Below are 17,326 nucleotides of genomic sequence, written 5' to 3'. Positions count from 1 at the left end.
ACAGTAGTCAAATTTCCACCGACACCCTGTAGGTTAACAGCATCGGTGGCGGTCGTTGTTAACCCGGGCCTCGACCGATCCGGTATGTCTAAAGTGTTGTGGATGATTCGCATGGTTATTTTGGCAATTTTTACGCCGGATGCCCTTCCTGACGCAACCCTCTCTATTTATCCGGGCTTGGGACCGGCACAGAGGCAACTGGCTTGCAACCCCTGTGGCTAGATTAAGCGAGTTTGAAACAATAAATCCTGAAAATAATTGTGATGAATGTGTGAAGAGACCCCCAGAAGCGGAACCTTTGCTTCCTCGTCCCTGTTTCCCTCCGGAGTAGAATCGGAGTCCCCGACCGGATGTTGATGCTTCAGTCGCGGACCGCTCTCGGTTCTTGTCGGGTTTTCGGTTTACTTCGGCCGGGATCAAAGCCACCGGAGCCCCGTTGATGCTCCGCGGGGAGAGCGCGAGCTTCAGTCGGTGCTCTCCAGCCTGCAGCCCGGCCCGGAGGCCGCTCCGCCCGCAGGATGACCCCCGCCGCCGCCGTGCAGACCCGGCTGGCCGCCGTCATGGAGTCTCTGGTCCACGCCGCCGTGGCGGAGCTGAAGAAGCTGCTGGACGACAGCCGAGCTCCGGGAGAGGAGAGCCGGGAGGAGGTGGTGAGGAGCGGGAGGGGGGCTCCAGCGGGTGTGAGGGTTTGTGGATCCCTGAAGCGGGTCGGAACCAGAGGCAGAACTTTATCCGTTTTTAACCAAGATAAGGAGGAAAAAAGGAAATTCTGCTCTTTCTAGAGAAAAGTAAAAAAAAAAAAGATTTTAAAAATAAAACTTTTGTCATAAAGAAAAACATTTTTATATGTTTCATTTTTATTCAGTAAAGGTTTTATCTGCAAATTTTACTTGTGTCCGGGGTTGCTGAGAAGGACCCTTGTTGTGGCCCCTGGGGGCCCCACAGTCGTTGATGTTTACCCTGAGATTAAAGCTGTATTCAGACTGGAAGAATCCTTTGTTCTGCATCGAATCCGCTCACTTTGGTCCGGATCAAGTCCAGAACTTTGCATTAGTTCACCAGTGTGAATGTGTGTGTGACTGTAAAGCACTTTGTCCTTGTAGGAAGAAAGGCGCTATACAAGTATACGCCATTTACCAACTTTGCATTAGGTATTCAGACCTCCGTCAACCGGAGCTTTCTGTTACATGGTTTTGTGTACAAGCTTTGGTGTGTGACTAAATATCTCTTCAGTCATTGGCCAGGAACTACCATCCATTTATCAGGACATTTCACTTATTAAAACGTTAAACACCAATGAAAACGCTGCCTTTTCTGTGTTCCATGACGCGGGACGCGCCCCACACTGCCGTGACTTGACTGAAAGCTACCTGACAGATCAATGCCAAAACACCACAATGAGACACAGCAACTCAGTGGAATGTGTTCGGATGAATGTAGGTTCATTTAAAAAGAAACGTTAACATGTGTCTTGTGGGAGTTGGGTCATCTAGACCCACTAGAGTCTAGTGGGTCGGGAACCTTTTTGGCCAAGAGAGCCATAAACGCCACATATTTTTAAATGTAATTTTGAAAGAGCCATACATACAATAATGTAGTGTCCCTTTCCCACACTGAGGCACGGAGACTTAACTTCTTTTAAGGTTCTTTATTCTGGTTACTGCAGACCGCAACAAACGCCGTACAATTAATTCAGCAACTCCTGAATCTCTCCAGCGAGATGAGAGCGCTTCTCCCAACTTTATATTCCCCCCCCTCCCGCTCCAGTCCTCCCATTTCCCTTATTCGGCCCATAGCTGAACCCCATTGGTCCAAACTCCCTAACAACAGGCTGAGCGACAGAACTAAGAGCCAATCAGATCACTGCTTGATCGATGCGTTCCATGAACTCCAGAACTTTTAACGCGGCACAACAGCCAAGTTAAACTGAGTCCGCGACAATATTTTTAAAACTAAAAATACAAATGAATGTGTGCATTTGATGTAATTTCAACATTTTTAAAGTACAATAAGTCTGTGGATTCTTTTTAATAACATCGTTATGCTGTTGCTAATAAATGATGAGTATTTCTCGTGGTAGTTTTGCTGATGGTCTAGTCTGGTTGATACGTGGTGAGTTTCTGCTTCTTGCAGGCGTTGAGACTTTAAACGTGATCGTCTGTCTGAATGTTCTGTAGATGTGACAAAGACTGCTCACATGCAGACGGGGAGCCAAACACACACTCACACGCCGCAGTGAGTGACGGGCAGCGGGTTTACGTTTTTACAATCCCTGCGCGATTCACCTGCTGCCCCCCCCCCCCCCCCCCCGGCTTTCTTCCTCACACATCCCGTCCCCGCAACTGCGCGCTCTTCCTCAAAGACGGGAGCGTGCAGTTTTAGGCACGGCAATTCACAGGTTTCCGGGTGGAACAAACTCTGTGAAATAATAGATGATAGTAAACTGATAGTTTTCTCTCCAAGCACCGCTACTACTGCGCGCCTCTGGCATCGCGACCGAGAAGGACTGGTCTAATGAAAAAAAAAGTATAATTAAAGATTTGTCTGCGAGCCACATGTGACCATCAAAAGAGCCATATATGGCTCGCGAGCCATAGGTTCCCGACCCCTGCACTAGACAGAGCTCTGAACCTTTTTTCTTCAATGATTCGTGATCTTCACTGGTGTCCATGGATTACATGAAATTCTCTTCACCTTTATCCACCTTTGTCATGGTAGGGAGAACACGTCAATGGAAGGGTGGGGTCATCTGGACCCCATAGGATAGCACAATGGTTAAGGTTTTAGTTTTCCATATAATCAGTTTTGGAGGTTTTCAGGAGTCTAGCCTAGTAGACGCCACTGTTTGATCTCTCCGATCAAATTCCTAGGTTAAGTACCTGCATTCCGGATCAATGTTTCCCTTACCTAACCTTTTTGTCATTTTTGTGTTCTGATGTGGGGGGGGGGTGTCACGTTCAGGTTCTATGACTGGGGCAAAGTGAGGTTGTGAGATTTTTAGCTTGGCTCACATTTCAATTTAAATAAGCTTTATTGACATGAGGAAACAATTCCAGGGATTCCGTTTTCCATGCTTCCACGAGTCTCGATCGCGTGGCCTGGCTAAAAAAATAAAAGCATAAATAATAAAGATAATAATACCCGGCCCCCTGAACGATATTATTATCTTTATTATTTATTAGCCAACAGTTGCTAGCATCTCTGAGTTAAAGCACACGTTGAAACCCGACGTTGAAAACTGAAAACCGAAATATAAAGTTTAAGTAAGCGAACTGTCCGGATAAAGATCGTAAAGCTCTCGTACTTCCTGGCCAATGACTGAGGAGATCTTGAGTCACGTAACAGAAAGGTCTGCTTGATGCAGACCAAAGGCAAGGTTCAGGACTCGATCCAGGCCAGATTAAGTGGACTCGATCCTGTCCACTCGAGTCTGAACACACCCTTAGACTGAACAATTGTGTGTTTGTTTGACCCCTCCCTCGCCGTCTCTCAGGTGCAGTTTGCTTTGGTCATGGAGACTCTGGGGAACGAGGCTCTGGGCAAGATCCTGAATATCGTCCAGGAGGCGGAGCCTCTTAAGGCTCTGAAGAACGGCAGGAAGCCACAGATCAGCGTGGTCAACATCCTCAACAGCACAAAATTTATTGGTGCGTGAACAGGCCCCGCCCCCATCTGGCGCTCTAACTGACGGCATCTCTGCAGTCTGACGACTGTTTTCTTTGTTCCTCACAGAGCTTGAAGACTCTAACAGAGTCTGGACTCAGACCGACGATTTGGGGCAATCGTCCCAGGTAAGACGACCCCCACCTTCCCCAACATTTATTGTGTGAGTGGTGCGTTCACTGACTAACTCTGGGCTCTGCCCAACAGGCGGAGGTAGAGGTGGAGGTGGATGTGGACGGGGATGAGGTGGAAGAGGAGCTGGAGGAGGAGTTGGAAGAGGGAGAGGAGGAAGAGGAGGAGGAGGAGGAGGATGTGGACCCACCGTTTGTGCTGGCGGTCACCGTCAAAGACGAACATAAGACCAACGACCTGGGAGCCATCGCAGAAAGTGAGCCCCGCCCCTTCCAGACTGCAGGTGTCACCTGCTGCTGTTCTTTTCCATTCAATCATTTTTGATAGCAGTGATGAAAGTCTTCCGGGAATTCCCGGAAATCCGGGTTTTTGAGCAAACCGAACGTACTTTCCGGGAAATAAAGACCTGATCTCTACGGACAAATCGCTTTCCGGATTAAAAAATGGTCTGAAATCAGCTAATTTTAGCTTTATTTTCTATATTTCTCCGCAGATCGCTTCCTCTATGGTCGTGGCCATCTCTCGTCTTCCCGGCCTAATTGACCAATGACGGGACGTTTTAGTTGCTTTCGGATGCGTCGACGGTCTGATTGGCTCTGTCTGCACCACGTGGTCAGCGTGACTTGCTTCCCTAGAGACCAAAACTGGCGGACCCACGCTAAACTTTCACAAACACATCTGAAGAGTTTGCGATCAAATTTGTGTTAAAATAATGGCAGGCATCGTCATTATTGAGCGTGGTCACGACCTCAGTTGTGAGAAGACGATAAAAAACAAATTGAAGTGGTCTTGGCTGGAAAAAAAAGATTTTTAAGGTAGTGTAGGTCAAATACTTTTTTGTGTAAAATAATCTCAAAACCACATTTTGAAATAATTTCAATTTTAGTTTTGAGTTTCAGTTTTTATTTTGAATACATTTCTCTATCTAATTTATTTGTATTTCCTAATTACCATGATTTAGTTCAGTATAGTTGACATTAATTATAAGTATTTGATGGTTTGAACCCGCACTCCCTTAAAAAATAATGTTTACAATGTTTAGCTTAGTTTGTATGTTTGTTTTGATATTTCCCAGATTACTTAGTATTGGTGTTAAAGAATTGATGTATTATGTTATAGAATGATAGTTTAAAGCAGATCCCATATTTTGATGTAATTATAGTTTGAGAAAACAGTGCAAGTGGATGTTGTACATCAGTCATTTCTAAAGCAGAAATAATGTATAAATAACTGAGGTATTTTCATAGAATATCATAGTTACTGGTGTTCTTTTTGCCATTTGGGGCTTTGATGTTACTATATTTTAGCAATTGTATGTTTTGCAGCTTTAAGGAAAAGCGTAGATTGTAGGATTGTGTTACTTTGAGCAATTTTCCAAATTCTTTTTTAGGACCAGCAAGTCCTTAATGGAGAGTCAAACTAGGGGTTTGAATGACAAATCATGATGCTCCAATTAGTCTTAGTTTCTTGATAAAGAAGTGAATAACTAGCTGCCAGAATGCACCAGAATGCATCTAAGACCACGTATTTTTCCAAAATTTCGCTCTGTGCCCGCCATATCGCTCAAAGAAAAGTTCAGGGATTTTTTCCATGCCTGACTTTCATCACTGGATAGAAACTCTCAAACATCTGAGCAGAGAAATGAAGTGAGAAGGTTCTAAGCTGAGGTCCAGAACGCTGCAGAACCTGAGGTCCAGGTTCTGAAAGAATCCACAAAGTAGAACCATCACTGCTTTACGAGTCAGTTTTTTTCACTGAACGCTGAGCTCTAAATTAACCCAGTGTGTTGTCTTGCAGGAGCTGCATCTTCACCTCGGCCTGACCAGCAGCCGCCAGCGCACGAGTCCAGCAACCTGCCGGACTCGAACGACAACGGAGAAAAGCCGTTCGCCTGCAGCGTCTGCGGCCGCACCTTCCGCCAGAGACACAGCATGCAGAGCCACATGTGCACGCACAGCGGCGAGCGGCCCTTCCAGTGCTCCGACTGCGGCAAAAGCTTCTACAAGCAGTGGCGACTCAAGATGCACGCCTCCACGCACGCCGGCGAAAAGCCACACAGCTGCGACGTGTGCGGCCGGCGCTTCAACCTGCTGCAGAACCTGCGCCGCCACGCCCTCATGCACACCGGCGAAAAGCGCTTCACCTGCAGCGAGTGCGGGAAAGGCTTCACGCGGGCCGCCACGCTCAGAACGCACCAGTTCATCCACACCGGCCAGAAGCCCGTGAAGCGTGAGCAGACTCCCAAGACGTTCACCTGCGACCTCTGCGGGAAGAGCTTCCGGAAGGCGGTAAACCTGAAGGTCCACCAGCGCGTCCACACCGGCGAGCGGCCATACAGCTGCCACGAGTGCGGGAAGAGCTTCCGGCAGGCGCTGAACCTAAAGATCCATCAGCGCGTCCACACCGGCGAGCGGCCCTACAGCTGCCGCGAGTGCGGGAAGAGCTTCACCCAGCAGAGCAGCCTGAACGCACACGGCCGCACGCACTCCACGGAGCGGCCCTTCTGCTGCCGCATGTGCAACAAGACCTTCAACAACGCCTACACCCTGAAGCTGCACGTGCGCGTGCACACCGGAGAAAAGCCGTACGCCTGCGACCTCTGCGACAAGAGCTTTATCCGGGGCACCCAGCTGCGCACGCACCAGAGGGATGTGCACGCAGGCGGGAAGCAGTACATCTGCGACCGCTGCGGAAAAGCATACACCTACCAGTGCAACCTGAAGCTGCATAAGTGCGGCTTCCCCTGAACGCACCGGCAACCAATCCATTGCCTTGGAGACAGCTCCGCCCACATCAGTGACCTCAGCAGCGATGGAAATGTTCTTAGTTGGAAGCCCGTCTGTGCAGCCGCTGCATTAAAGTCACATGACCTATGATGTCACAGCCTGCCAGAAACAGAAGGTTTGCTCAACTTTGATGATGAAAAGACAAAATTCCAGTGATGTCAGTGAAGGCATCATCAATCTGCAGGAATGAAAGGATTTAAATCCTTTCATAAACTTTATTAAAATAAGGACTGTGGTTTTGTACGTGTTACGATTAAGTTTAAACATTAATGAATCTTGACCCAAAGCAAGAATCAACGTTAGAACCAGAGAATTAAAATGATTTTAGGCTCCATGTTCAAATAGAAGTTTTTGTTTTTTGGACTTTTTTATGTTTCAGTTTAAATAAAGGTTTAACAAAACTAGTGTAAAAAAGTTTTCTGTTCAAGGATGAAAACCAGACGTTCATCTTCCTCATTTACTCTGAAGAAAAATAACAACTTCACCTAACCTCCAAGTCAAATAGAAAAGACCTTAAATTCTTGTTCATTTAAATGTTTGAGACAAATAATCTTTTAAAATGTACAATATTAAGGGATTGCATAAAACTACAAAGACAAAACATCAGGATTAAAAAACATTTTTACACCCACCTGCATCATTTTCTAAAAAATGATGCTTTTAACATTAATAAAATTAAGTCTAAGTTTTGTTTATTAAAATATGTAAATGATCAAGTTTTGAATTTCTACATCATGGGTCCTCAAAGACATGTTTGGTGGCCCGCAGTAAGTTATGATTGATAGCTGATAGAATCCTCTTTTGCGGGATGCGGCGACATCTACCGGATGAAACGGGTAATTACTCCCAATACACCCGACACTGCAGTGTTGCTAGGTCACCACTAGGGGGTGATGACGTCAATGCCAAAAGAAGAACGGGACGGCAGAATCCGACATGAGTCATAGCGGGAGTCGGAGTCCTTTAGAGGAGAGGAGTTTTCTTTACTGAATTTTATTTTTGTTGTTTCCAGTTTTTAATGCCCGTTCTAATTGTAATTTGAAAAACACCTTGTAAAACTGCCACAAAGATTGTAAGCCAAGCTTGTCTTGTAAATAAAAAAAATGTGATGTCGGCCGCTAATGGTTGATAGCTTTAAATCGTCTTTACTTGCCTTCATCAATGTAAATATATTATTAATGTGAGACTTTGTAGTCTCCGTCCATCTTGTTTATGGAGGTGTCAGTGTTTGTAATCGTCCACAAAAGTTAAATTCGGTTGATGCAAAGGAACTTGAGGCGGAAATTCGCCCCATTAGGTCAAAAGCTGCGCTAACCGGAAATGCAGCATCGCGGTGGGAAGCTACTTCTGGTTTTGAGAAAAATAACCTTTGACAAAATACAGTTTCCGTTATTGATTACTGTTAAAACACCCCCCTCCCTAAAAAAAAAAAAAAAGAATTAAGTAAAATGATTTCTAATAATAAGTAATATGGGGGATGTTAATTTCAATTACCATAACCATTTTTATACATACTATATTGTTTAGTTTTTCATCAGTAATTCACTATTTGAAAAAAAACTGTAATTTCCAATTATTGTCCATTTCATATCACATTCATCAGGTAAAGTTAAAAAACAACTGTAGTTTACATATGAAAAAATGTTATTTTGTCTTTGGCAACAAAAATGACAGTTAATTCCAACTATGTAGTAAGATTTTTATTGTAAAAGTTTAGGGTGTAAAATGAAAAAAATATTCCATTGAATTAAACTTAAATTACTAAATGTTACTGAGTGATGTAGTTATCCCAGAGTGTGCTAGCTTCCCTAAAATAGATCAACCTCAGATTTTAAAAAGATTAGGTTTGGTTGGGTAATGCAACCACAAGGAGCAACGTCCAGTGCTTCCATGTGCCTGTCCCAAGTCCGGGTAAATGCAGACGGTTGTCGGTGAGAATCCGATGTAAAACAATGTCTGCTGTGGTCCCTAAAGGAGGCAGCAGCTGATGTGTAAATTTGATCTTTTAACGTCTGAACTGTACTTAATCACAACATCCTATACATTCGATAAAGTCACAGAATCGAAAGCCGTTAAACTGCAGAAACGTTTCATCATTGCAGGTTCAGTCCAACATGAGGACTTTGGAAAGCCGTCATCCCACCTGAAGCATGGATACCTGTTTCCAGATGGTTCTGTTTCTGTCATACCTAGAGTGGCTGAATTTATATATTTTTAAATGTGCAAAAAAGTGAAGTCTAAACAAAAGCTCAAATCATTGAATAATACATTTCAAAAGAAAGAGATGGAGAAGAAAAGGAGCGCCTCCAGCTGCTGATGGACACGGCTTGTTTGTCGCCGTGAAAATCGAATTACAGTTTTGTCTTTTTCAGCCCAGCAGGTCGCTCAGCCTAAATCCGCCATCGCTTCCTCCCATTTGCAGCTGCTATGTTTCAGCCTCAACGGTGTTCAAAACTTGTTATCATACATCCCTATGCAAGTTTTGAGGTCAGTTTGTCTGGCTTCATGTACAAAAAATACCTCCATTGAACGTTTGTTGATGGTTAAACAATTTGATTTTTGACCAATCAGGGGTTTGGATTCAGCTGTCAGGTATGCGTTGTATCAATTTTTTTAATTCACACAAGTTCTGACCATTTGAAAAGTGATCATGAAGGAGAAATTAATTAACAGTTTGTGCCCGACTGGTTTATCATGACTTCCCTCTTCCTGGCCACTTCATGCAGCTCCACTGGGGGGTCTCCGAGGCATTCCCGGGTCAACTGAGATGTAGTCTCTCCAGCGTATCCTGGGTCTTCGCTGGGGCCTGTGCCCAGTGGGGCGTTGTCATGGCAGCAGCAGGGCAGCTGTTGCTAATTGTCAGATTTCCTCCACCTGTGCCTGCTGCTATAAATCTCTGCCTCTTCCTGTCACTCTCTGCTGGATTGTTGCACTGCAAGCATTCAGTCAACTCACCTGCTGTTCTCTGCCAGCTCCACTACCTTTCTGCTCGCCGTTCAGTCTGACTTCCTGCTAACATGCTCAGCCATCGTCTGCTCCTGTTTCCCTGCCACGCCATTCTTGTGACTGAGCCCCTGGTTCCAGAGTTCTACCATGCCCCAAGTGTCCCCCTCTTTTTCTGACTTCTGTGTCTGGAGCCACACCTCCATCCATTTGCTGTATTGAGGACTTGACTCCGCCCCTCTCTACCTGTGGATCACACTCATCATACCAGTAAGCTTGTTTTTGCTCAGACTTCTCAAGATCATTTCCCATCACTAACCCTCTTCTATCTTCTTAACATCCGTACTTTGGCCGAATTTCTCCAGGACCTGGGTTCCTTCAGGTGAAGGAACAAAATAAATGTGGTTTCTTGCACTCCTGAGTTTGTTCTATTTTGGGTCCTGGAAACAATTCGTGACAGACATGAACAAACATCCTCCAACCAGCGATGTCTCAAAGTACCTAAACGTTTCTGAAAGTAATATACGAAAATCAAAATAGAGATGAAACGCCACAGGAAACCAGAAAAGGCACATTGGGACATCCCTGGTTGGATGTTTGTCCATTACTTTAACAAAGTTATTTGTCATGAATCATCTGGATATCGTCATCCAATCAGCAATGTCCCATAGTACCTCCCCTTACTGGTTTCTCATTTCGTGTTTTTAGGAAATTACTTTTGTCGCTGCCGCTAACTCAAACTAAGCCACCTGCAACAAAGAAAAAGGCTTTATCATCGTCAAAAATGACATTTACACCAAACTTGACGTATAGCAGAGCTAATTCATGAGGTTGGATGCTATTGAGGACGAAATAGCTGGTCTGAACAACAAGGTGGAAGCTGTGGCTAATTATGTTAAAGCTATTTGCACTAAGATGGCTGTTCTGGAACAACGGGTAGACTCCTTGGAGATGCCTGTTGAACTTCTACAAAGAAGAATGGATGAGCTTGAATCTGACACAAGAAGATGGAACCTGAAGATTGTGGGAGTTCCTGATACCGAATGAAAAGAGCCGCCTTGTCATGGTAAAGATCTGTCAGATGGTCCTCCCTTCCATGAAGTAAAAGTTGGTGGATGTTGTAGACACTGTACATGGAGTTGGCAACAAGGCAGCCTTCAAGCAACACACGGCCCAGAGTTCTTATTCTACAGTTCATCTCTCGGCTGGGCAGGGATGCAGTCTGGAAGGCGGCGAAGTATTCTCCTAACATGAAGGATCACGGTCTGCAGTTGAAGGAGGATTTTCCCAAAGGGGACAGAGAGGAGGCTGAAGTTCAGAAAGCTGGAGCTGCAGGAAAAGTGGCCTCCATGCTGGTGCCAGGGCCTTCATCCAAGGAGAAGGGGAATCCTCAATGGTGATCAATAACGGAACTACAACTAATGGTTCAGTTTGAAGTGGGAACACAATGGACATGTTATTTTCTCGACATTTTCATATGCAAAGAGGCTGTTTAGTTCATGTTTTAATGTTCTCAAATATTTTTTCACACTAGTTTGATCTCTGAAGGTGCGACTGCGTTTGCTGTTGACCTAAGTGTTTTTATTTTTTTGGACTAAAGATTAGTTAAAAAGGTTCTATTTTTCTCCTTTTTTGTATGTCATTGTCTGTTTTTCTCGTTAAATGCCAGAGGGTTAAGGAATAACGTAAAACTTAAGGCCTTAATATTCACTTATAACAATAATAATACATTTTGATGAGTTTTTAGCTTTGATTTGAAATGTGGGAGTGTGTCAGTGTTGGGGAGGTCAGGGGGGAGTGAGTTCCAAAGCTGGGGAGCAGAGCAACTGAACGCCCTGCTCCCCATGGTGACAAGACGGGCGGAAGGGACAGAAAACTGGATAGAAGAAGAGGAGCGGAGGGAGCGAGCAGGTATGGAGACATGAAGGAGGTCAGAGAGATATGGAGGTGCAAGGCTGTGAACGGCTTTGAATGAGTAGAGATAGATTTAGTATTGAATGTGTTATGGAATGGGTAGCCAGTGAAGCTGTTGAAGGATAGGTGTGATATGGTTGATGGAGGGAGTGCGTGTGATGATACCAGCAGCTGAATTTTGAACCATTTGAAGTTTATGGAGGGTTTTTTGTGGGAGACCAAATAGAAGAGAGTTACAGTAGTTCAGGCAGAAATAACAAGACTGTGTACGAGTACAGCAGTGGACTGAGGAGTGAGGGAGGGGCGGAGACGTTGGATGTTGCGTAGATGGAAGTAGGCTGATCTGGTGACGCTGTTTATGTGAGAAGAGAAAGAGAGACTACTGTCGAGGATGACACCCAAACTCTTTACCTGAGGGGAGGGAAAGATGGTGGAGCCGTCAATGGAAAGAGAGAAATGGTTGGTCTGGTTCAGGGTGGATTTGGTGCCTATCAGAAGAAGTTCAGTTTTATTGCTATTGACCTTTAAAAAGTTTGAGGTAAACCATGATCTGACTTCATTGATGCAGTCAACCAGCGCTAATGGAGGCAATGTGGAGATGGGTTGGCTGGAAATATAGAGCTGGGTGTCATCCGCATAGCAATGACAACGGATGTGGTGTTTTTGGAAAATATGACCAAGCGGGAGAAGGTGGATAATAAAGAGGAGTGGACCGAGCACAGAACCCTGAGGGACACCAGTTGTGATGGGGAAAGAATGAGAAGTGAAAGATTTCAGTTGGATAAACCGAGTACGGTCAGACAGGTAGGAATGGAACCAGGAGAGGACGGTGCCGGAGATGCCAACGGAAGAGAGTCTGTTCAAGAGGATAGAATGAGAAATGGTGTCAAAAGCTGAACTGAGATCAAACAAAAGGAGGATGGATAATAAACCACAGTCAGCAGAGAGGAGAAGGTCATTAGGGATTTTTAGAAGAGCAGTTTCAGTACTATGAAGGGGACGGAAGGCAGATTGTAAAGTTCATACAGATTATTGGAGGACAGATGAGCATGAAGCTGAGCAGATACCGTTTTCTAAAGAATTTTGAAATGAATGGAAGGTTGGAAATGGGACGGTAATTATTGAGGTCTGTGGGATCTGAACCCGATTTGAAGTATGGGAGTGACAGCAGCAGTTTTCAGTGCAGGAGGAACGATTCCAGAGGAGAGGGAAGCATGGATTATGTTGGTGATGAGAGGACAAAGAGAGGGAACAGTAGCTTTAACAAGGATGGTGGGCAGGGGGTCAAGCTGGCATGTGGAAGGTTTGGATTTTTTAATTAATGTAGAGATTTGACTAACTGTGGGTAGGGTAAATGAAGAAAACGAATCATCAGACGTAAAAGATGGAATGGAAAATAGAAATGGAGCAGAGTAGGGGGTGAGCTGTTGATGGATAAGGTGGATTTTTGTGGTAAAAAATGAAGCCAAGGTGTTGCAAAAATCAGTTGAATAGAGATGCGATGGAAGGGAGTCAGGATGTTTGATGATGTTAGACATGAGGAAGAAAAGAATCTTTGAATTTTCTTTATTTGAATTGATTAGATTGGAGTAGTAGGCAGATTTGGTTTTGCTAAGGATAGAATTTTTTTGGAAAGCTCAATAGGGGGATGACTTTTCACATGATACAGAATTCTGTGCAGGGGTATGTTGCATTAGGAATCATTTTAGGGGGAAGTCTGGCACACTGTGATACAAATGGTCACTTTATTTGTCTTGTTGTGAGGATGAGCAATAGTAATTGCTTAATGATCAATATTTATGGCTACAACTCCAACATCTTTTCATTCATTTTTCCTACTCCAAAACGTTCTGGAGACATTTTCAGACTGGCTCTCTCCTAAATTCCTCCTATCTTACTTAGGACAACATGATCTTTTGGATCAACTTGAAGGACTTGCACAAGGACTACATCCTGAACAAGTCATTAAGCTCAAAATGTTTCATTCATGCCTGAAAATGGAAAAAAAACGTACGACCTAACGTCATATAAAATAAAACCAAAGAAGAAAATGAAATGTTTTTTAAAGTGTATACAGGGTGGCAGTTCTACTATTGGACATATTTGACAAATTTTAATTATTCTAAGACCTTATTTAGTACAAAATGTGTGCATATATGTGAATGATGTCCTTTTGTTTTAGGAACAAAACTTTTGTCTTGTTTGTGAAATGTGAAACTATATATTACTGTAAAAATGTCAAAAATGTGTTCAATGCTAGTGAAATTTGTTAATCTGAACATCTTGCATTTGTGTATGCAAAGGCTTTCATATATATATATATTTAGTTAAATGTTTTGATTTTAAATTGACCTTTTATGTAATGCTTCAGCCCAGGACTTTTTGGTTAATATTGTTTAAAAAAAAAATGAAGTTTTGAGAATCAAATAATGTTCCAACTTGATAAGTCAATTTAAATAATTGTAACTTACGTTTTGTATTGTAGAAATTGTTTATAACTGTCTTTTCAATGTGTGTCATTACTGTTTAAACGCGTTTCCAAAAAAAAATAAATCCTGAAAATGATATCAATTCTGGTTTGTGGGCGGGACTGTTGACTCTGAGCAACAGAACGTGACTTTAAAGCCATATAAGCGAGTTTGTAACAACAAATCCTGAAAGTTATTCTAATAAAATCTAAACGTGAAGACCCAGAAGCGGAACCTTTGCTTCCTCGTCCCTGTTTCCCTCCGGAGTAGAATCGGAGTCCCCGACCGGATGTTGATGCTTCAGTCGCGGACCGCTCTCGGTTCTTGTCGGGTTTTCGGTTTACTTCGGCCGGGATCAAAGCCACCGGAGCCCCGTTGATGCTCCGCGGGGAGAGCGCGAGCTTCAGTCGGTGCTCTCCAGCCTGCAGCCCGGCCCGGAGGCCGCTCCGCCCGCAGGATGACCCCCGCCGCCGCCGTGCAGACCCGGCTGGCCGCCGTCATGGAGTCTCTGGTCCACGCCGCCGTGGCGGAGCTGAAGAAGCTGCTGGACGACAGCCGAGCTCCGGGAGAGGAGAGCCGGGAGGAGGTGGTGAGGAGCGGGAGGGGGGCTCCAGCGGGTGTGAGGGTTTGTGGATCCCTGAAGCGGGTCGGAACCAGAGGCAGAACTTTATCCCTTTTTAAACCAAAATAAGGAGGAAAAACAGAAGTTCTGTTCTTCGAGAAAAAAGTTAAAGACTGATTTAACAGTAAAACTATTTTTCAACTTTTCTGAATATGTTATCTTTTTTTTTCAGTAAAGTTTTATTTGCAAACTTTGCCGAGACCCTGGGGGCCCCATAGATGCTGATGTTTACCCTGAAATTAAAAATACCAATTAATATGAGGGTCCTGTGCATCAGTGTCCAGCCAGTGCTCTCCCTGTTACTGTTTAAAAGCCTCTGACCATGACCATGGGGTGGTTCCACTAGAAACAGCCGGCAGGCCGCTGAAGCACAGGGACACAGAGTGTTTTTGCCTTCAGGGTTCCATGTTTGTTTGTTTGTTTGACCCCTCCCTCGCCGTCTCTCAGGTGCAGTTTGCTTTGGTCATGGAGACTCTGGGGAACGAGGCTCTGGGGAAGATCCTGAATATCGTCCAGGAGGCGGAGCCTCTTCAGGCTCTGAAGAGCGGCAGGAAGCCACAGATCAGCGTGCTCAACATCCTCAACAACACGCATGTGGGTGCGTGAACAGGCCCCGCCCCCAGCCGGCGCTCTAACTGACGGAACCCCTGCAGTCCTATGACTGTTTTCTTTGTTCCTTGCAGAGCTTGAACACTCGTACGGAGTTCGCCATCAGACCGACAATGCGGGAAAAGCTTCCCAGGTGGGACGACCCCTCCCCCCTCTGCCACCACCGTTTTGGTCAGTGGTGCATTCACTTACCTCACTCTGGCCTCTGCCCCACAGGCGGACGTGGAGGAGGGAGCAATGGAGGCGCCGTTTGTCCCGGCGGTCACCGTCAAAGACAAACGTGGGACCATCGACCTGGCAGCCATCGCAGAAAGTGAGCCCCGCCCCTTCCAGTCTGCAGGTGTCTGCGGCGTCACCTGCTGCTGTTCTTTTCCATCCAATCATTTTTGATAGAGAATCTCAAACATCTGATCAGAGAAATGAAGATAGAAGGTTCTAAGCTGAGGTCCAGAATGCTGCAGAACCTGAGGTCCAGGTTCTGAAAGAATCCACAAAGTAGAACCATTACTGCTTCACGGATCGTTTCCTTCTCTCAACACAGTAGCTGCTCTCTAAATTAACCCAGAGTGTTGTCTTGCAGGAGCTGCATCTTCACCTCAGCCGCCAGCGCACGAGTCCAGCAACCCGCAGGACTCGAACGTGCACGAGGCCTGGAGCACGCTCAGCTGCTCTGTCTGCGGTAAAAGCTTTGCCACTCAGAGCAACCTGAAGTCCCACTTCCTGATCCACACCGGAGAAAAGCCGTTCGCCTGCAGCGTCTGCGGCCGCGCCTTCCGCCAGAGACACAGCATGCAGAGCCACATGTGCACGCACAGCGGCGAGCGGCCCTTCCAGTGCTCCGACTGCGGCAAAAGCTTCTACAAGAAGTGGCGACTCAAGATGCACGCCATCTCTCACACCGGCGAGAAGCCACACAGCTGCGACGTGTGCGGCCGCCGCTTCAACCTGCTGCAGAACCTGCACCGCCACGCCCTCATGCACACCGGCGAGAAGCTCTTCATCTGCAGCGAGTGCGGGAAAGGCTTCACACGGGCGGTCACGCTCAGAACGCACCAGTTCATCCACACCGGCCAGAAGCCCCTGAAGTGCGAGCAGTGCCCCAAGACTTTCCGGCACGCCGTCAACCTGCGGAACCACCTGAGGATCCACAGCGGCGAGCGGCCCTTTGCCTGCGAACTTTGTGGGAAGAGCTTCCGGCAGGCGGGGCAGCTGAAGATCCACCGCCGCGTCCACACCGGCGAGCGGCCCTTCAGCTGCCGCGAGTGCGGGAAGAGCTTCACCCAGCAGAGCAGCTTGATCTCGCACGGCCGCACGCACTCCACGGAGCGGCCGTTCGCCTGCAGCTCCTGCAACAAGACCTTCAACAACGCCAACAGCCTGAAGCTGCACGTGCGCGTGCACACCGGCGAGAAGCCGTACGCCTGCGACCTCTGCGACAAGAGCTTCAGCCAGGGCAGCCACCTGCGCACGCACCAGAGGCACGTGCACTCGGGCGGGAAGCAGTACATCTGCGACCGCTGCGGAAAAAGATACGCCGACCAGCGCAACCTGAAGCTGCATAAGTGCGGCTTCTCCTGAACGCACCACCGACCAATCCATTGCCTTGGAGACAGCTCCGCCCACATCAGTGACCTCAGCAGGGATGGAAATGTTCCTAGTTGGAAGCCTGTCTGTGCAGCCGCTGCATTAAAGTCACATGACCTATGATGTCACAGCCTGCCAGAAACAGAAAGTTTTGCTCAACTTTGATGATGAAAAGACAAAAATCCTACTGATGTCAGTGAAGGCATCATCAATCTGCAGGAATGAAAGGATTTAAATCGTTTCATAAACTTCATTAAAATAAGGACTGTGTGTTTTTTTAAGTGTTATGATTAAGTTTAAACGTTTAAGAATCTTGATCCAAAGCAAGAATGAATGTTAGAACCAGAGAATTAATACAAAATCTGATTTTAGAAGTTTTGGTTTTTGGACTTCTTACGTTTCAGTTTAGAAAAAGGTTTAACAAAACTAGTGTAAAAAAGTTTTCTGTTCAAGCATGAAAACCAGACATTCATCTTCTTCAGTGGTGTTAAAGACCCTTAAGGGGACAAGGCAGTCCCCTGTTGGGGCCCTTCCCAGTAGGACTAAGACAACATCAAGAAGCCTGGGTACCCATAACTGCTGTCTAGGCCTGCAGACCAAAACCA

The 17,326-nt window shown here is 45.8% G+C and overlaps 1 protein-coding gene across 1 annotated transcript; it reads left to right on the top strand.

Annotated features, from left to right (window-relative positions):
• Positions 1-303: 303 nt before the first annotated feature.
• LOC101166460 (zinc finger protein 160) lies at positions 304-17,092 on the top strand. Its single transcript, XM_023949782.1, has 10 exons — positions 304-650; positions 3,494-3,647; positions 3,733-3,791; positions 3,871-4,051; positions 5,593-6,539; positions 14,286-14,495; positions 14,976-15,126; positions 15,212-15,270; positions 15,354-15,450; positions 15,718-17,092. Exons 1-10 carry the CDS (start codon positions 519-521, stop codon positions 16,713-16,715), a joined length of 2,988 nt encoding a protein of 995 aa, XP_023805550.1. The 5' UTR covers positions 304-518; the 3' UTR covers positions 16,716-17,092.
• The last annotated feature ends 234 nt before the right edge of the window (positions 17,093-17,326 follow it).

The sequence above is a fragment of the Oryzias latipes genome, chromosome 19, assembly GCF_002234675.1.
Source record: "Oryzias latipes chromosome 19, ASM223467v1".
Classification (NCBI taxonomy): Eukaryota; Metazoa; Chordata; class Actinopteri; order Beloniformes; family Adrianichthyidae; genus Oryzias; species Oryzias latipes.
This window is presented reverse-complemented; position numbering and strand designations above follow the sequence as displayed.

What these genes read in the sequence shown, in the direction of transcription:
- LOC101166460 (XM_023949782.1), top strand. Translation starts at nt 519, where the DNA reads ATGACCCCCGCCGCCGCCGTGCAGACCCGGCTGGCCGCCGTCATGGAG. An exon ending in CCTCAACAACACGCATGTGG is followed by an intron (nt 15,127 to 15,211) that starts GTGCGTGAACAG and finishes TGTTCCTTGCAG; the next exon opens with AGCTTGAACACTCGTACGGA. An exon ending in ATGCGGGAAAAGCTTCCCAG is followed by an intron (nt 15,271 to 15,353) that starts GTGGGACGACCC and finishes TCTGCCCCACAG; the next exon opens with GCGGACGTGGAGGAGGGAGC.